This window comes from Cylas formicarius, unplaced genomic scaffold (genome assembly GCF_029955315.1).
Source record: "Cylas formicarius isolate icCylForm1 unplaced genomic scaffold, icCylForm1.1 PGA_scaffold_3__17_contigs__length_32017465, whole genome shotgun sequence".
In the NCBI taxonomy this organism is placed as follows: domain Eukaryota; kingdom Metazoa; phylum Arthropoda; class Insecta; order Coleoptera; family Brentidae; genus Cylas; species Cylas formicarius.
In genome coordinates, this window is record NW_026844326.1 from 10,662,817 (window position 1) to 10,684,548 (window position 21,732).

At 33.3% G+C, this 21,732-nt stretch overlaps 1 protein-coding gene across 1 annotated transcript; it reads right to left on the minus strand.

Annotated features, from left to right (window-relative positions):
* Window positions 1–1,820: 1,820 nt before the first annotated feature.
* On the minus strand, window positions 1,821–3,712 carry LOC132699477 (segmentation protein Runt). Its single transcript, XM_060666222.1, has 3 exons — window positions 3,158–3,712; window positions 2,647–2,817; window positions 1,821–2,571 (listed from the first exon to the last, which is right to left on the minus strand). Exons 1-3 carry the CDS (start codon window positions 3,615–3,617, stop codon window positions 2,060–2,062), a joined length of 1,143 nt encoding a protein of 380 aa, XP_060522205.1. The 5' UTR covers window positions 3,618–3,712; the 3' UTR covers window positions 1,821–2,059.
* Between the last annotated feature and the right edge of the window lie 18,020 nt (window positions 3,713–21,732).

Below are 21,732 nucleotides of genomic sequence, written 5' to 3' on the forward strand. Positions count from 1 at the left end.
TTAACACGTAAGTTCGTCGTTCCACTAACTTGAAGCTAACCAGTTTTTTAAAAATATCAAACCAAATGTACTTCTTCACTCGAGAATTTTTTCAGGCTGGACAATCAAGAGGTACCATCTGCTTCGGGTGGCCACCGCTACCGCTACTTCAAAAAATCTCATATTAATTTGTAACATCCTATGTATTGCACATATTAAGGCTGCTTCTGTTTCAGCTTCTTATGATAATTGTGAAAAGCATTATTGGTTAAAAAGCTCGAGCCAATATTATTATATATTTTACAACTATTATTCACTAGTTTCCGTTTATTTGAAAATTTTTCTGAATATAGCTTTGTAAATGACGTAAAATAGGAGCCAAAGTCAAATATAATCTGGAATAATTTTAAACAAACAAATCACTTAATTAACCATTAACTCAAGTTTTACAAAACAACAAATGGAAAGTCAGTTGCTTATATTATAAGCACATAGACACTAAATAAAACGTAAAGTATGGAATTTGACAAATTAATAAATTCAAAGTTGTAATGCATGTGTTTGCTTTAGCTTTACGCAATGGATTCTCTAACAAAAACTACTTCATTATTATTTATTATTATTTTAGACTTGCTGTGTAGTAAAGATCTTATCTTATTTGGTAGGATAATTCAAAATGATGATGATTAGGGTTTCTCAGACGTCAGCTTGGAAAACACGATAACAGTAGCTGCTGTCCTAGCTCCTAGTTATCAGTATTTTTGATATGTATGTTCTAAAAATGTAAGCGCCATTATTTCTAGCTTAAGAAAGAGTGGTCGTCAATGGGAAAAGACTCCCGCATTGCTCAGTACGCGAGACTTCTTCACATATCCATGAAAATATATAGGAATATGTTAAAATTGCTGATCTGAATGGTTATAATACCAGGCAGGCAGAAGCCATCGCTCTTTGCTTTTCCAAGCTGACATCATCTCAGTATAATCATCAGATCAGATCATCAGATGGTTTACCAAATAATGTTCAATCTTTACCACGCGGCCAGTTTTAAAAGATAATAAAGCAATTTTTTTTGAGAATCCATTGTATAGATATAGCTTTAGCAAACAACTGTATTATAACATTTAGTTAATTTATGTGTGAAATTCCTTAATTTACGTTTTATTTAGTATTTATCCGCTTGTGATATAATCGGCTCACTTATCATTTCTTGTTTTGTAAAATTTACCTAAGTGCATTTTTACAAAGACTTTTTTGAATTACTTTACTTGCCATCATCAACCGAAAACTTTTCAATTTGTAAAATTTAAAACGACTTTGATGAAACTTTCTTCCAATTTCTAAACTTAAATGGTTACGGTTTTGATTAGTTAATTAGTTGAATTATTTGGTTTCTTTATGTTTTAATTTGTATTTACCTTTCTCGAAGACTTACTCCCTTTCTATGGTAAATATATGATTAATACAGTAACTAATTAAACTTGCTTTAGTTTTTCTTACTAGTCCAACGCGGCAAGAGAGTATTTTCGAAATTCACACAGAAACGTTATTTAACTTGCAATTTTTACTAGAAGTGAACGGTTTAGAATGTCATTCAATCTCTGCTTTGCTGATTCTGTACACGAAAATTATAAGAAATGTTTTGTTTGAGTTTTCGATCGTTAATCGTTTCTCTTCTCACACTTGTAGGAAAATGCAGAGGCCATTAAATTCCTTCGAAATTCCGAATGCCTCTAAGTTCTAATTTTACCGTAGACGTTAATATTTGAAAGTGAAAGTGAAACAACGGGTCGTATTGTTCATAATCTCCTATTAGATGTAACTTTTATTAGTGCATCGAGAGTACAAAAATATCTAGCTCCTAATTTTTTACCATCTGCTATCACATTTGCAGTACAGTGTCGCTTAGTTTATATTAAAATTTAAATAACTAACATAATTAAATTATTCTTTACACTATTTACATGTAGGAGACGCGTCAACAAAAATCGAAGGGGCTATTTACATGGGTACGACGAAAACTACGTAACGGTGAAATAAAAATCTAGTAACAATCAACAACATTATCACACGCCGTCCGCTAGTACGGCCTCCAGACCGATTTCGAAGCGCTTATCGTCGGGGCAGTCTCGATTTTCGTGTTCGGCGATTTCGGACTATTCCCTGCCAAACTCCTTATAGTTCTAGAACTGGGCGCTTTGAGTTCGGTTTTTACAACACCCGGATCTTTGTCTTGCACCGTCGAATCTGGATGCTGCGTTTCCTGGAGCAACACGCTCGCCGGCTTAATGGGCACGAAAGCAGATTTCACCACGTCGATGTCTTCGTCGTCCGATTGATCGGAAGAGGACTGATCGACGGTCGAGTGAATTTTCCTTTCTTGAGGGACCGACGATTGAGGACTCGCGCTCTGTCCGTTGGATACCGGCGATATCCTCAAACTCAGTTGGTCCATCGGGTTCGGTTGGAACGACCTGGCGTGGGCGTTGCCCTCCAAAGGCGACATTTTCGGTAATTCAGTCGGTATAAAACTGGCGGCGGTCGGAAACGTTCCGGGAGGGTGAGACGCGCCTACATAGAATTCGCCGGGACCTGGAAACAAAACCCCAATTAAAATATCGAAATTAAAATCGAGAGGTTGCACAACGAACGGATCGAATCGATTACCTTTAGCGAAGGCCCCGTGGAGATTATTCTGCGGTAGAATCGGATTGGTTCTTTGTCTGAGGTAGTCGGGCCACGCGTATGTCATGTAGGCGGCGTCCAACCAGCCGGGGTTGAACAAGAACGGGTTGAAGGCACCCGGTAGCCCGGGCATGCCGTAGCCGAACTGGTAATCTGAAACGACGATGAAAAAAAAAAACGATAAAACGTTGCTTGTATTACACGAAACCCGAATTATAAACAAGGTTTAATTCGGACGCTAACGGGCGAACATATGGTCGCCGCTAAACAGTTTTAACTCCGATTAAAATAAACTTGAAACGTTTCCCGTTTGTTGACTAAACTTAACGTGCCGACAAAACCGACTTGACCGTTAAAATTTTTATTTGTTTATACCGATCGCATATGTTTACGCGCGTTTTAACGGCATTGTTCTGGTTGTTTATTAAACTGACAGCCATCAAAAACGGTTTACGGGATGGGTTTTATTGTCGTTTTTCGGGCTGGGACTCACTCGATTTGGTTCTGGGCTCGCGCGGCCCGTCCACCGTCACTTTGATCGCCTTGCTGTACGTTGCCATTTGGTAATAGGGGATGCAGCTGATCGTTATCGTCAAAGTAAACGATTTCCCTCTGCCGCTCCTGCCGACGAACCTCAAATCGTTAAATTTCGCCACTTGGTTCTTCATCACGGCCGTGCAGTTTCGCAGTTCCGCGCAGTAGTTTTCGTCGTTTCCCGCTTTCAACGTGACGATGGTACCGTCGGGCACGTCATCCAAGGCTACCACCTTAAACGCGATCGGTAAACTCTTGTTCGATCTCCAATGTGTCGGCAACGCACTACACAAGATCGCCGGACTTCCGGTCTGCACTAATTCACCGTGAAACTCTTGCAACGTATCCATGTAACTGCTGTAAATGTCGGTCATTGTCGGCAACGTGTTGCTGTTGTTGTTGGTATTCGGTAAATGCATTTGTACCCAGTCAAAGTCTCGTTCAACGCGCGCCAATTTTCCGAAATGAAAAAACGCTCGAGACGCGACAGCATCCGACGAACTCGATCCCAAGAAGTGTCACCGACCAATCCTAAAGTGAGACTGACGGAGAGTTTTTCTGAACGGGAATATTAACGCTTTGACTCGCACCCCCGCTCCTCTACCTATAAAGGAGGGTAGTTTTTAAATTGTAGAGAGCGATTTGTCCTCTTACAATAGAGGTTAAAAAGAGACAGATGGAGTCTTTACGTTCCGAACTTTTATAACTGTTAAGACAGAGACGGGCCTAGCCTAGGGCGCTCGAGCGGAACAGGAACGCCCGATATCTCGGAAAAAAATGCGCGACGTCGGTGAATGCAAGCGAGAGACGTGCATGGTTAAAATTTTACCAAAGCCCGGGGTCTTGTTTGTCGATCGCTTCGCGGAAGTATGAGGGATGATTCCAAAATCCTTCTCTTATATTAATTCATTTTAAGTTTTGCTTCAGCGGATAACTAAAAAATAAATCGTCTAGATCTTGATCATTGAACGTGTATAAATTTAGCCTCGACGAGCGTCTCTCGATTGTTTGCGTTGTCAATTACGTGGATACGGTAAATAATTAAGTCCCGTCCAAGTTGTGCCGAATTATCCGAAAACTGCGAAATACCGCCCTGTTTCTAGGAAACCGAACTCTAACTAGAATACCGGGCAATGCCACATTGAGCGAGAGCGAGAGGGCCGCACGGGAGAAAGCGTTATATAAAAAGCACCAAGTTAGAAAAAGAGAAAACCATAAACTCTGGTAAAATTAGAGAGAGAGACGGTTATATAGCCAATCCCAGACGCGGTTTTTGAGGCCTAGCCGTGGTTAGTCCCTCCCCTGACGTGCCACACATCAAGCCACCCCCTCGCATCCCCACTCCACCGGCAGCGAATTTCAGCTGTTTTCAGAATAACTTCCTGTAGCTCGTAGAAGGCAGAGCGTTCGCACGGAAGACGCGCAGGCAAGCACGCTCAAAAATGTATTTTCGGAAAGTTCGTAACGCTGCAAATTCTCTTATTATATTTTTAAGAACGGTTTTTGTATTTTTGGTTGGTTTTTTGGAATGAAACCGGCATAAACGCGCAAGCTTTACCGCCATGTACAAATACGCAACGGTCAAATTTATGCGCATATCCCGTGATTAATTATTTAATGTAGATTTTGTACAACATTGTATGGATTTGAAAAGGATATGAAATATAGATCAGGGTATATAGAGAAAACGTCAATTCCAGCCGGTGTTCACACGGTAATATATGTATATGCGAAATTAAATATTGATTTATATTTATATTCCGCGAGTTCGAATATTATGTTCGATATTGATCCGAAAATTTTAGTACCTATTCTGAATTTTATCTACATATATACTTATTTCATTTTAAAACCATATTCTAGTTTTGATTCGAAGGTTTGTGCAATCGCAGTTGATGAGAATTTGGAACTGAAAACGTAAATAAGATTTATGCTAGCCACAACACATATTTTTAGTTATTTATGCGATTAAAAGTATTAAAATTTGAAAGTTCTGAGCTTAATATTGATAAAATTCTGATAGTTTGCATTAATGCACATATCTTAAATGTTAGTATTAAATAGTATTAATGCTGAGTTGAAATAACATATTAATAATTTAACAGCTATTTAAAAAGTATGGCAGATTTCATTGTGTGTATAGTGTATTTAACTTATTCATAGTTTCTGTCTTAAAGTATATATATTGCTTGGGCAACATATTTGATATTAAATAATCAATTCACACAATACATTTGTTTTTGTTTAGAATTATTTGCTTTTCTTTCTTACTTTTCTTTATCGTAGGTATATGAGGCAAATGTCGAGAATTCAGAAAAAGACGTATCAATAACAAAAAAAAAACATAATTTTACTTGTAGAATGCTTTTGAAAATGCAACCTTTAAATAAACATTTAACATTCAAATATTAATTTATTATACATACAATTTTAGGTGTGCGCCATGGCAAAGATTAAAGTTTCAGTCTGTGTTGGGTAACAAAATTTTTGAAATGAATCTTGATTAATATTGATCAAACGTAATAAGCATTGTGCTAGCCACAAAATAGATTTTATTTTTTAGAGGTGTATGTAGTGTATTAAAAACATTTAAATAGAATTTAAATAATCAATATGTTTATGGTTGCGCAATGCGCTTTTAATAATAATAAAAATCTGATGGTTTGCATGCATATGATTTTAAGTAAAATTAATGTTTGGTTCTTTTGATGCACGCAAAACTTAAAATAACACATTTATAATTTAGTAGCTATTTGGAAATCCACAAGAATATAGTTTACACATAGTTGATGTCAATTCATGTTTGAAAAACATAATTTTTAAGTTAGGTTTAAAAATTCAGCCTAAAAAACTTTAAGCACACGAGGCATGTGGATATATTGGCGATATTGATATCCTTGCTTGATATGAAGATGCAGCTTTTGAATAAAAAAAATGTGGAGCAGTATTTAACAAACGTAATGCTTGAAAGCCCCGGCTATGTCACTGCTTACAGCTTATATTAGTTTACCTAAGAAAAGTGCGGTTCAAAATAATTAATAAAATTAATTAAATATATTTTTGTATAGCTTAATTTTTTCTTCTTTTTTTACTTTTCTTCATCTAAAGTCAGCTGTTGGAAAATTACGACTAACAGATGTATCAGTAACAAAAAAAACTAATTTTAATACACCTACGCAAAGGAAATTATAATTTTTTTGAAATTGTCACTTTCAATATTTTATGGGTGGTCATTGTAAAGAATGTTTTTCATGAATGCTCGACATTTCAGTCTCTGTTGGTGATCAAAATTTTTCAAAATTATGGAATAAATTTAACCATTGATCCTGATTAATATTAAACAAATTAATATCTTGTTGAAATGTGTCTTTATAAATATACTTTTACAAAAACAGGCATACAACTAGATAAGATAGTTAGGTATGTGGTAGTGCATTTAAAATAGTCAAAGAAAAATTACATAAAATTTCGTTAAGTTGACAAGACTTTTATGAAATTCTCAACTTAATTCATTTCTGTTGAGTATTTATGTTTTTAGATCGCAGACATGTTTTTTAAGTTTTCTTTTTCCCGATAAGAAGAATTCCTTTGAAAAATCGTATTAAATTATATAGGGTGTTAAATTTGAAAGTATATATTTTTGTTTTGTCGGCCTTTTATGAAGGTCTTCATAGGAAGATAAACGACGGCGTTATTATGAATATTACTACAATTCGACAGCCTTTTCGATATTTATTATTAAGTAAATATAGCAGGATTACAGGTTCAAACATATGTCAAAAGGTAAACGGACTTGTGGCTGAAATATCCAAATAACCAAATGACGTATACCTCATTCGTTGTATTTAGTTCTTGACGATCGGTTAATCGCGACTCAGCTTATGGGAGAAAACCATCGCAAAGTTACCGTCGACTTCTTGTAAATCAAATATATGATTCAGGGAAACTAAATGTGTTTATTTAATCGAAAACTAGCCGCACCAAGTATGATCAATCTTGTGTGTATAGTCGAATTGAATTAAGGAAATACCTTTTCTCGATTTTTATTCAAAGTGAGGCAGAAAGAGTAAAGAAAAACTTTGCTTATTCGGCACTTCTACTATTGTGTAGGCACTTTAAGTTTAACCATTTTAGAATTTAATATTAAATTTAATTAATAAATTTAAAGTTATTTAAATGCATTACTCATTATTTTTGGCAGCTATACCAGGACTAGTTTTTTTTACAAATTAAAATAAATAACTGAATGATTGGGATCTACTCCGGAGCCTAAATTTCGGAAATTTGATTTTATTGAATTCTGAAGAGAGAACATGTTTCAAAATTTACATTCTGGATTCCTCCTGCTTCGGTTTTTGCTGAGTCGAACTTGCTGACGTTTCGTCAATCACCATGTTGGCTTATTCAGAGATTAACTGAAAACGTCGGCGAAAACAGTTTTCAGATGAAGATGCGAACAGGATGATTGGTGATTAATTGATTGAAACGGTTTATTAATTACCAATGGAATCAAACATCCTTCATAAACTGTTCCATGAATTAAAAATATTAAATGTATTTGTTATTTCTGACGTTGTGAATCTTTATCATTCCCAAGCATACTTTTATATTCTTCGAAAGGCAGTGGTACTTTAAAAAATTATTTTTTCTGGCGAACACAGCGACGACCCGCCGAAACGTAACGATAACAATGAGACGTTAAGTTCTTCCGCTTCAAGAATTCCATTGAAAAAGGAAACCTTTTGTTTTACTCCATATGCGCCCAGATTACAATTTGTGCACGGGATTTGTTTATGCAATTACCAAACGTCAAACCATTAGAGAAATTACGATTTTGTGGTGGGCTGTAAGGTGAAATCTTTAAAATTTAAGTATCAAAATCCGACCTGGCAATTATCCGAATCGGTAGGTTGTCACTTAATGTTTGATGGTAACTATTAATAAATATAACAATAGGACATATTTAACGGCCCAAGTGTTTAATACAATAGGCCCTATATTTGTCGGTACTGTCTGATGTGGTTCCGACTACTTAATGGGGGTTCATAATACCCTGGCAATTAAATGCCATCTGATTTAATCGAGAGGACATCAAATCAGGTACTGGTTATGGGTAAAGGTATGATTCCTGGTAATTCAACTACCTGACGATACCGTGAATTAGTGCATTTTATTGATAAGCGAAAATTACAGTCTGTAGGGTAAAATTATCCGCAATGAATATGTAAACGAAGAAAGTATTATTTTAAATTATATAAAGTTTTAATAATATATAATTATAAAACATTGCAAAAAAGAAGTTTATTTTGAGTTAAACTACACCAAAAACTTAATGTCGTTAATTGTTTATATGTATATTTTTTTCTCCGTTTGCTAAAATAAAATAAAAATAAACCAACACGGAAGATTAATGCATGTGAAATTATAACGGCATTACTTATATTACAAAATAAACGTTTTATAGTGAATTATATTGGCTCAAAGGCAACGCATAATGACTTAAAGCTTTTAGACAGGAACCATTGCACATTAAAAATTTTGGATTAGTTACAATTAAGATGACACTGGTTAGTTTTAATTATTTATATACTCCATCTCATGTGTTTTATGAGTATTCCACTTTGTTATACGGGTAGCATTTTGCGTACTATTTAGCAACAGTTTAAGAACATATAGTCTGGGCCAAGTCAAAAAGTTACGTTTTTATTTTTAAAGGAACGCCCAATATATTAGGTATTATGTTGATACATATAATCTCAAGATATAACCTTTTGGTCCTTTGCGTTCTCTCAATTTTCCTATATGAAATTTTTTATGCGAAATAAGATATATAAAACACAATACATATCTTTAATAATTCATTCAGGAAAATAAAAATTATTAGCTAAAAGTACACACAAAGAAAATAATATTCTTTTAATGACAAAGTCGTTATTTTAATTTGGGCTATTGATTGTTTTGTTAGCCTTTCTTTTTCTATTTTGAAAGAATATAAATCAGTTTTTAAAACATTAAACTTATTCGGTATGTTTTTAAAAGGTGTTATTCTCAATGAACACAAGCAATGGATACACAGACAAAATGAATAAATCAACGTACAATAAAAAGGACTTAATTGACTGCAGTACACAATAATTATTTACAGCAGTAGTCAACAATAATAATAAGTAACAAATTATTTAAAGATGTTACAAAGGCAAACAAGACTTAAATGATTCATGCAATCAATATATTGCTTTAATTACTGATTATTATTATGGGACTGAGGTGGCTTTTACTTGATGAAAATCCATTTAACACAAATTAAATTAGAACGAAAAACGTTAAGATTTTCACAGTTTTTAATATTTGATTAAGGCACGGTGTTGCGGAAACAGCTGTCATAGAGCATTAAAAACTGTGAAAATCTGAACATTTTTTGTTCTAATTTAATATGGATTATTATTTATTATTTTTTTGTATTCTGTATATGTGGTAAACTACATTATGTGTACCTTTTTTCTTTTTTTCGATGGTGTCGAATGGTTAATTTAAAATTCGAATGCATACTTATTACACTTATTCTGATTATTGAATTCTACAAAAAGGGTTATACTAAGAACATCTATTAGTATTTTAATAAGTTATCGAATAGGAAAAATACCTACCTTATAAACTCTTTACGATCCCTCTTTTCACAAAAAAATACTACTTTAAAGATAAGTTTGTGTTTTGCTATAGATTTTCATTTTCCAATTTTCCAAATGTATGACCAGCACAATACGACTCGATGTTTTAATTGCTCAATTTACAGTCTTATTCGTACATTTAATTTACTTTAGCGGTGATGGCAGAAAAAATAAAGACGACAATGTGGTCCTCTGCAAAGTAACCTGTAAAAAAAACAGAGGTCAATTACAAATGTTTCTACAAATTAAAATATTGCACTAGACTTTAATAAATTTGAAAGAGAGTGGAAGGAACAGACACTAATTTTTACAATAATACTGAAGAAGTCAACAGGATGTTTGGCTACGCAGGAGGATTCAGAAGATTTGTAAATAGTATTACAGCAATCTGTGGAAGGTTTTTTGTAAATTTAAAATGTAGATTCTAATAAAATGACCAAGTTTTGGTTAAAAAATTTTGCATTAGAAATTTTATTAGCGTTTAGAAGGGAGTTTAGGTTTAGGTTGTTAATTCAAGGTATAATTCTCTCTATACCGCTACTCTGCTTTTACTTGTCGTTCCCTACTTTAATTTCTATCTTACTACTAGGTTTTGGTATTTTGCATCAATATTGTGAGACAATGTTAAGTAGGATAAATAGTCTTTGCCACATTGTCCTGTTTTGCAGTGTGCCTAGATCCAACGAAAAGGAAGAGGAACTTATCGGTCAATATACATAGAAACACATCTAATGGAAAGTAATAATGATAAGCATCCTTTAGTCCTTTAGACAAAATACATTAAGTAAAGTATTATTAGTTGGGGGCGACATCCAACATTGTTGCTCTTATGCAACCCCCTAGAGGAAAGCAGTCCTATATGATCCTGAATTTATATACATTTAATAATATAATAATATATAGCATAAATATTGAGAAGAAAAAAGGAGAACCAAAATAATAGCAGCGAAAAGCTAGTTAATAGGGATATAAAAATAACTTACAAGGATTATAAATAAAAAATATATAAAAAAAAAATGACAAACTAACAAAGAAAAGCAACTTATAAATTGTGGGGAATTATGCTAGGGAACAACGATTATTACCTGAATGAATATCTGAGAAACGAATAAATTTCTCAAATAAGTACGATGCGATTTTAATCTATAGTCCCGCACCGTGACTCTTCAAGACTCGCAGAAATATAATCAATCTTTCGAACATTATAAAAGACGATGAGCGATGCTTATTTTAGCTCTTCGAAGTAAGGCATAATAATATGAAAATCTGATTAATTAATAATTATATTTTGTTTTTTTGTATATACCTATCACTATCAATATTTGATTTTCATATAGTAGATATTTCCTCTCACAATAGGGAAATATTTTGTTTCAATATGTAGTGTAACCAAAACTAATTAAAGAATATGGAGCCTTTAATTAGCAAATGCTCTCTTGTGATTCGAAATATGTTTTTACAAGATTGCGTTGTACCTATTAGAAGTTTATAGGGGCTGTCTATGCCAATATTACAGGAACTTATGAAGAAATTACGAATAATATTCTGAGAAAGTTCATAAGATATTAGCCAATGACCTTGGGACATTCAACAACTAACATGACCGCTGAAAGATATCATCAATAAGTTTGGATGCGGTAATTTTACTACAAAATATGCCTAAATTTGCTAAAGTAGGGCCATTATATTATCACATGACTATATGGTGGTATGGTGTGTCCATATATATATAAGAAAGTGACCAATTGCTTTTGAATGGAATTATCCAAAGGTGGTCATTAACATACTATGCAACAAAATTATTACCTAAAGTTTCGGAATTAAAATTCAGGTAAAATTATGGTCCGCAATAGAAAATAATTTTATACCTGTGTTTAATATTATTTGGTTTGGTATACTACTTAGTTTAAGTTTATTAGTAATCATTCTTATTTCGTGTGTAATACAGCGTGTGTTGAATCGTGTGCGAATTATGCAAAATATGTGCGAGTCTAGTGTATCTCAGGAGATGCTCCCGCCCAAATGTAAAAAACACTATTCTATTGAGACTAAGGAAGTTATAAACAATGTTGATTTGACTCTCATTAAACGTGGTGCCTGCAAGCAAGCATCTTTAGAAGAAACGGCCACATTGACGAAAATTCCAACATCAACTGCATGGAATATTGTGAATAATTCCATTTCAGCGAGGAAAAAAAGAAGCGATGCTGACATTTTCTCGAGTGTGGATGAAAATGATCAACATATAATACGGCGTAAAATTTACCAGTTATACGAGGGACAAAGCGTGCCTACATTAGATATCTTAATTAGGAGGCTTGAAAAAGATGAAATCGGTATAAAAACAAACTAGTCCCAAACATTCCTCCTGATAGTGTCATTGTAATGGACAATGCAAGTTATCACAGTAGACAGTTGACTAAAATCCCTTCCTCATGTATAATAACGACATTTATTTTCACGAAGATTATACCAAAAAGCAATTAATTGAAGTTTTACAAAGCTTGAACCTACAAAAGGAATACGGCTCTGATAATTATGCAAAACCTCTAGGGCACTTTACCATAGGAGATAATATACCATTAGACAACCCAGAAAACCCAATAACGCTGGCATCATAAAACTGTACTTACCCGTCCTATAAAGCTGCGGCCAGTTGAATATTGTTTTACGATAACCTATAATAAATTAGAATTGTTATATTGGTGCGTACGGACCGTGCGGTGTTTATTTTTATTTCGACATCGGGAAAAAAATTCAAATACAATGCCGGTAAAAAGGGGACTCGTTCGCCCTTATGGTAAGTTTGTCTATCTGCGTCATTGTACCCCGACAACAATGGTTACCTACTACCAAAACTAAAAGGTTTTGCGGCAATTTCTTTTATAAATGTTGCGCTACCGTGGGCCTTTAAGGGTTGCGAGTCTTGAACGTTACCCTGTTCGTTGGTTTGGGCCGCATCGCTCACAGTCTCAGGCGTCCCTCCCATAAAAATCCGATCCAATATAACATAAGTAAGCAAACATTTGTATTTGAAATTGTAGTAGCGGAAAACTTGTGCCAATATTTACTTCGAGTTGATTTATTTTGTAAAGTAGGCATTCGTTTGAATACGGGATAAAGAACTCAAATCATGTATGTTTCTTTTAGATCGAACAAGATGGTTATGAGCAAACAGAAGGAATATAAAAGAATATTACGGATTTTCGGTAAATAGGATCAACGTTACCGCGTGGGTGGTACTCTTCGCAGGAGGTTTTTAATTCTTTCAACCTAAATAGATATTTAAACAGTTGTTAGATTATACCAGTACTGCTATTGGCTAGTATCTACTTTGATCCACCTAGTTAACAACGAAACTTTTAAATTTGTTTTCTTTATATATTGCTTGCTGGGTTGTTATTTGAGAGAATTAACTAAAATTATACCGAAATCACTAAAATAAAATGTATTTTTGATCTTCTCTTAATATTAAAATTGATCTTTTATTTAGCTTGAAACAAAATAATTCTTTTCAGAACTACCATTGCAATTTCAATTGCAATAAACTTTTTTTTTATTACATTTTACTCGCTCAAAAACTCTGTGTGTGTCCAACCGAGAAATGCATCGATCTATGGATGAACTATAACTAGCAAAAATTTGGAATTAAACTATTGTTGCTGGGGGCAATGTTTCCAAGATGATGGCACAGCCGCATATACTGGATTTGGGTGTCACGTTTCTTAGTTTAAATTTAATATTTTACATCAAGAATATCGTTCGCAGACTGAACAATATCTGTATTTTTCTTGAAAATAATAAAAAATTTTACTCTATTAAATTGAGCTGTAGAAAATGGTTTGTTGAACAAATTGAGTTGGTAATTTAGATTATTAATATAAGAGAATGTTGAAAAATATAACAATTATTTTGAACAACTGTTATTATTGGGTTGTATTTGGAATATTATTTAGCATATTCCAGTTTCTTTTTATTTGGAATGTTCTTAATGTTAGATTATTAATTAATCAAACCAAAACTATAACTATCTCAATATATCCATTTCAATTTTGACACAAAATGTTAAATATCTCGTAAACGGTGACATTTAGGGATAGGATTTTATTCCGTGAAATCAAAAAAAAAACAATAATTCATAGACAGGTTTACAGTAGCAACAACTTACGCCAAGTACTGGTCAAAAATAATTTTCAAATTTTTAAATAAAAGACCATAAACAAAAATTATACAGATACAAATTGCTCTCTAATTTCTTTTTCATAGTAGTTTGATTAAAATAGTCCAAAGAAAAAATAAAATATATTCATTATTTTTAAGTATTTAAATAAAAGATCAAGTAAATTAATAAGTTCAGCTCAAGCTCAGTTTTTTATTTTTCCTTGCTGCATATGGATTAATAAATCTCTAATATCTTTCGACGGTTTGATTGATTAAAATACTCAAAAGAATAAACAAAACATATCAAATCAAAACGATTAAGGGGCGGCTTTTAATTAGATGGATTATTGGAATAAGAAAAACTTCACGAAGTATATATTTTTCTTATAAAGATGACTGATAATAGCTGCATGCCGAAGTAAATTCTTGAAGATGGAGATTTTGAGATAAGAAAATCTGGAGACTTAATTAAACAGTTTTAAGAAATAGGGAATCAGTTCAGTGAAAAAACTGAAAAAACTATTGCCAGATAGCGGAGAAGTATCAAGTAGACATTGGAAAGATTAAGAAAATAATTAAAGTTCGTTAAAAAAAATATTTCAGAGAAAAATACACACGAGAGTGTAGCTGGTCTTGTGTTATAAGATTTAATTAGAATTTTGCATTGTTTAAATAATGGGCCTCAGATAATAAAAAACCATTACGATTTTTAATTTCGCTGTTTAAAAAATATGTGGATAGATCGACTGATAACAATACCAAATGGTTATAGAATTAATTATAAATAAAATTGTGTGGCATTCTATTTTAAATATGATTATTACAAGTTTGGAGAAGTCGAAAGTATCTGGTCTATGGTCTATTATGCAGACCGGCCATAAAGTTCGTAGTCCGCTCACCCCACTAACTTCTGGAGCATTTGGCATATTAAAGAAAAATAACGACTTGGCATAGTTTCGGTTTATTTTTTTTAATGGAATAGTGAATCACGTGACACTTTATTTTGCTTTGCTTTGATTAATTAATTTTCAAATGGCGACTTATAATATCTTAGCAAAACAATTATTTTGTTAATTAGTTTTGGTTAGCTAACACTAGTGAGTTAAAATAATTTTGGTTAAGTAAAAATACTATTCCAGTTTAAATTAATTACTAATTAAAATATGTATTAGAAAAATTAAAACTGAAGTGTCACATGACCAACAATTCCATCAAAAAATAAACCGAAATTGTGCCAAGCTGTCATTTTGACATACGGAAATGCCATTTGAAGGTAAAATAAGAATTGTCTTATATAATACCATCCCAAATTTCTTGGCAATATATCAAATGACTCAAAAGTTAGATGAAGGACGATGGACTTTAGTTAAAGCACTGCTAGTATCTCCCACTATATATTTATGTTATTTATTTGTACTGCTGTTAACCCGAATAAATAAATAAATAATATTTGTCTAGATCGTAGGCATTTCATTTATTGCATATATTAATATTCAAATTTGACTTCAAATTTTGAAATGGCGCAATACAGTAACTTTTTCCTTAATTAAGTCAGTCGTATCAACGTTTCGGAGGACCGAGTGACAAAATAGGCGAAATGGTAAGTAATGTGTTGGGTATCACAGCGGGACATTCTATGGTTCATTCATTGTTCCGAGTTCGAAAGCCCAAATCAGTGTTGGGATTTTTCATTGCTCTAAAGGTTGTTAACAATAAAACACGGCTTTTCAGGTAGCGTTATTAGGAATTCTCGGTTTTATGTAGCTGTAAAGACGGTACCACATCAAATGCATTTTTCTGCGAAATCACTAATTGTGGGTTTTATTAGGTGTTGTGCTTAAATGTGTCCAGTTGATTTTGATTCAGCACTTTAGTACTCAAGACAGTGATGTAGGAAACCGCTACAATTTTATCTGCAAGAACAGAAACGCTTGGTTCACTTCGATTAACCTGTGTTGGCTATCGACGGACCTTAACCAGTAAAACTTTAACGATGTTATTAGCTATTGTTATTAGGTAAAACCATTAACAAAAAATTTATTCTTACTAGGTGGGTCAGGTATATTTCCTTCTTCCTGATATATTTCTTGAGTGTTGATCATTTGTGGCAGGGTTGAATAATCGGTTTTACTGTGCATTTATTTTACGAAAATATAACACAATCTAACAAATTTTCATTTATCGCCAATGATTTAACCAAAAAAAAATAAATTTTAGGATCTTTTAGATTCTTTGCCCATAAACGACACACCTTGTATTCAATTCAAACAATGTTCGAAATGAAGGTTATAGCCCTGGATCTCTGGAGTAAATGGTTTTCGAGAAAATAATTCTTTTCTGAAACAATGCAGTACGCCGTCATAGCGTCTAGATTGAGCCCGTGGAATGGTAAATACAAAAATTGTAACACTTGATGCGGCCTGTAGCAGTGTTTGGAGACCGATTAGCCATATTTTTTACCAATTTTGATTTACGGTTAATAATCTATTTCCGAAAAATACAATTTTCATGGTCTTTTATATTTTTGCCTATAATTAAAAAAACCCTATATATAATCGAAAAAATGCATGAAATGAAAGTCATAGTCAAGGGCCTTTCGCGTTTCCTCGCTCTAAAATTTTGCCGATCTGTTGAATAGTTCATCAATCTGTAGAAAAATTTTCAAATTTTTTAAAAAAATATTTGGTGATATTCGATTGCGCTCAATTTCTACTGTTTAGATGTGGCTACAGGCTTTTACTTGCTTGCCAAATTTGAAATCGATAGCTACACATTTGAGTAACCTATAACTTTTTTTATTATATGTATATCATAATATGTGAAAACTTAAAATACAAAAGTTTTAGCTGTACATACGGGCTATATAGTCATGTAAAATAAATTAAAAACATAATCTAAGCCTCCTAGTTATCGTTAATTACCATTATAAAGGAAGCCCAATTTTCAGCTTTTTGAAAATTACCGACGTACATTTTCAAAAAATTATGAGGAATAATGCACGTCGTTTGGTTTAAGAATCTTTTCGATCGTATGGACGGTTTTGGAGAAATGATTTTTTTCTCGATACCTTGCGGTTTTTAAATTTAAAAAAATACTTCACGACCCCCCAGCCCCCCCACCGCCCTTCAGTTTCAATGGGCTTCGTTACGGGGCTAAGCTCTATATGTGTGTCAAATTTTAACTTGATGGCTTCAAATTTCGGACACTTATCGTGTTTTATAGCAATGTCCAAAAACCAGTGGAAAACCTAAAACAAAAAGATGGACGCCGTGATTTCAACGGAATCATTTTCTATTGACTTATGCGTCTTGTGGACTTTTTAAAAGGAGCCACATTTGGAGGCCTTATGGCAAACCGTTCAAAGGTTATAGCCAATTAATGCCCAATCTACAGTGAAACGGAGAACGGAGAACGGACAGACAAAAAAAATTTTTTTGACGCTGACGATAGCTTTATGATAGCGAATTATTTTCTACCTTGGATAAACTGAAAAAAAAAGCCATAAGAACATGTAACCAACATAAATATAAGCAGTGCCACCCTCCATAGAGCTGTTCGTATAATAGGATTTCAGTACCGAAAAATAGACAAAAGGCAAGTACGCAGTTGGAGATTTAATTCAAGAAATTGAAACATACAGATTATACAACAGATACATAATTTACCTTGATGAAAAATAGTTCGATACACAGGACACTGAATCCAAAGAGTGGGTTGATTCCACTCAAGAGTATCAGAAGAAAGCACCTTCAAATTAAGGAAAACGCATCACCACAATACGCGCGGGGCCAGAAGTCGAATTTGTTCCAAACTGCCTGTTGTTGTCTGCAAAGAATATTAAGGATTCTAGCTTATATTATCATGAGGATATAAGTCCCGAACTTTTTGAAAGTTATTGTCATGTCACAGCCGTCTGCTACGCAAAGCACCAGCCTCATGAAATTCAAAAGTTCAAATATTTGCAAGAAAATGATATTTATTTTGAATTGAGTTGCAAAAAGCTTAACTTTTGGAAGTCCTAAATGCATATACAATTAAAAAACAGTATGTATGGGATAATTTATCAGAACAGGGTGGGCATACTATTTTACGTCTTCCTACATATCATTGCATGCTTAACCCCCTAGAGCATTTGTGGAACAAAGTAAAATCAAATTTGATAAAAAATGTAATTCAAAACATACCAATTGAGCGCTGAAAAAATTCAGTACAGCCCATTTCTATTAGATTTAGACATTTTGAACATATTCCTAGTTATAAATTTCTTGTATATATTTGATGTCATTGTTTAAATAAACAAAAAAAATTACATTATTACCAAAGCCTTTGAGAGTCCGTCCCTAATATTCTGTCATTTAATACCTACAGGACACGAATTTTATTGCCGTCGGCAGGTAACTTCCATAATTGCGGGAAAAAGTCAGCACGATTAACATTGAGACAGACTATACTTACCTGGGCCACCAAGAACACAATAAAATTCTGCATAGGGCGAACCGTTGAAATTTATAAAAAAAATCTTTAAATTCCAAAAAAAGTGGGACATCAGTGAGAATCGAGCAGGTATAAAAAGTTTTGCGAAAAAGATCAGGCTCGAGATTGTTCCGATGTTCATTACCCGGATAATAATATCGTTAGATTTCCTATTTACATTGTTGTCGTTTAATGCATAAAAGAATAATGTTGAGGGTTACCCCAGATCAGTATGCATAAAGAACAGTAGCGTTTTACGGAGATCAAGTAGCTGCGATAAAACAGCGAAGAGGCGATTGTTTTTCGACAGCGGTCTTCAAACAGTTTGGGAAAAAAAGACGGCGTCATAAAAAAGTCGCTCTTTTGTATTGGCAGTCACTATAAGGCACTCGTGTTCAAATATTGCAACAATTGTATTGGGTTTAAGCATTATTTTATTTAAGTGAAAAATGAAATTAGAAATGTTTCGTTTATTGTAATATTATTTTCAGCATCGCCACCATTGAGGTGATTTATATATGAACAGTATTGGAAACTTGAGTAACAAACCAATACAATGTCGACACGATTATAATTAACTGCAATACTGAATTTAAAAATGCAACTAAAGTAAAATTTGCAAAATATTTAGAAACTACTAAATATTAAAATTAACATTTTCACAATTCAAATTACGTTCAAAATGAGTTTTTCCTATTTTAACTTTACTGTTTTTTGAAGGAAATGTAAAACAAATCTGTCTACTTGTCTTTTTTATCTTACAAATAGTGGAATATGAGAATATAACACTAAAAGTTTTCATTTGTACTATTAAACTAAAGATTCAAACACACTCACAAATTATTATTGTTAAAATTTTACAAATGTTGCCTACAGGGGCATCATCGGACATACAGAAACATCAACTGGAACAATTTAAGCAATTTGTGTCTCCGGAAAATAAATATAAATAAACGAAAATAGAGCTGCTACAATGGAGGTACTTCTAAATACAAATATTTCATATTGATTCAAGGAAAATGAAAGGAGATTAAGGACTTGAACTTTAAAGCTTAAGCAGATGAAGTATAGTGGCAATTTCTATGTCTAATTTGTTTTGAGTGAAAAATAGATCTACTTAAATAAAAAAGTCAACCAATTCAGCTTCTGAATATCAGTTCTCGGTCTATTTTTTATATATACAGAGTTACCCATGTGTATGAATAAAGTTTATTCATGAAAGTGACACACTATATATACATACACACCAGCAAATTTAGAGGCTGGACTGAAGAATTGTAGAGCGACATTTAGATTTTACATTGGCTTCGTTAAGAGGAACTATTAGAGTTGAGTTTTTATAATAAATATTAAAAGCCATTACTGATTAATTACATATTAAAAACTGGTGCAACTTTATATATTATCGTCTATTCCAAAGTATTTTATTTTTGTTGTTTTGATGTTGATGTTTTATAGAGCAGCAGGGGATGAAAAATATGCTTAAATTGTTTACCTTCAACGAGCAAACCAGTAGGTATCGGAAGAATATTTTGAAAATCTAATAGAAGAAAAGCTGTTGGAACAAAAAAACACCGTTCCTCAGAATATACAAAAATAAGTTTAAGAGATGTTATAGATGTGAAGTAGGTATCAGTTCTTTCCGTTTCTATGGTACGTGTATAAATTGCTCTTGGACAAATAACTGTTGAGGAGAAGGATAAAATAAAAGCTACAATATAACAAAACAAACTAACCAAAACTTCCAACATACTTTTTTCGAAATACCGACGTCAAATAGTCAATGGTACAAAGTCGCTGAAACATTTATGAACAGTTGCGATTTTTCTAACTAAATACAATATAATGAAAGCTGCTAAAATAGCGTGATACTATATTCTAATTATAAAGATCCTTTTAGCAACGTTCCCATGGCCTTAGTTGGTGCAAAATAAATGGCTTCACATGTAGATATAATGGATGAATATCTGATGGGGCGTATATGGTAAGTGTTTCGTGTCCAGTGCTTTAGAAACTACTCCTTTTGTTGTAATAGCTGACGACTTATTTGCGATGAAACACCACATCTTAAAACTTTCATTGAAAAAGCAACCTGAGAAGACCGATCGAAATATGTGCATTAGACAACTTCTTACCAGCACAAGAAAATTATAGAAATGCATATACCTCCTTTGGTACCATCAATCATGAAGCTGATGGTTCAGTTAATAGTGGAAATTTTTAGAATTAAGTCTTGCTGAATGCAAATTTACATCCGCCACAAATTCATGCTACCAAGAACGCAAAACCTGCAAAACAGATACTGCGTGTGAGAAAAATTTAAGAATTACTTTGATTCTCAACAAGGTGAGTTGCCTTGACAGTATAAATGTTTAAAATTTTATTTGTTCATATACGTACCGGTAATAAATTAGCAATACATTAAATTTAAATACAATCTTTTATTGCTCACCATGTCTTCAAAATCACTATGCTTTTTTTGCTCTATTGTACCTTTTCTTTACCTCGTCTGAGTTTTGGTATTGAAGAAACTGGTGAAGATTCGGACGCATATCAAACACTACACTCTACTTAGAGAAAATGGCTCTACGTAGCTCAACCATATATACTTTAGTAAAAATTGATATTTTCGTAGAGATTGAATCATTTTCCGTACATATCTCCACGTCTCACCTACTAACACACTTCCTTCCACTTAACTTGGTTTCCCAGAACACTTAGCTGGATCTAAGCATATTTTGAGAAAATACTGCCGTAAAATGCTGCATTATTGACGATGTGTCAATGGCCATATTCCTTGCTGAATGCGGCGAGGTCATGGAGTTAAAATAAGATATTAAAACTTGCGCATGCGCATGTTGAATGGAACTTCTCAAAATTTGTTTCATAGTTTCTTGATAGGTTTCTGGATTATCTCTATAGACAGGTCCTCTATAACATAAATAGATGAGCTAGCTTGATCATAGACTAACTCTAACTAATGTGCTCTCACAGGTGTGTTTTCACTTGTAGATTTCAATTTAATCAGCCCTGGCGAAAGCAAATCTACATGAAAGCCTATAGTATATCCCATACGTTTAGAGATAAATCGAGAGGTTTGTTTGGAATGCGCTGGAATACGAAAGAATAGAATCGCAGAGGATGTTCATAGATAAATGCGAACAGATAAGACGGTAGTTTAGTGTAACAATGCGGCCGTATCTGGGAGCTATACCGCGGTAGCGCGTTGGTC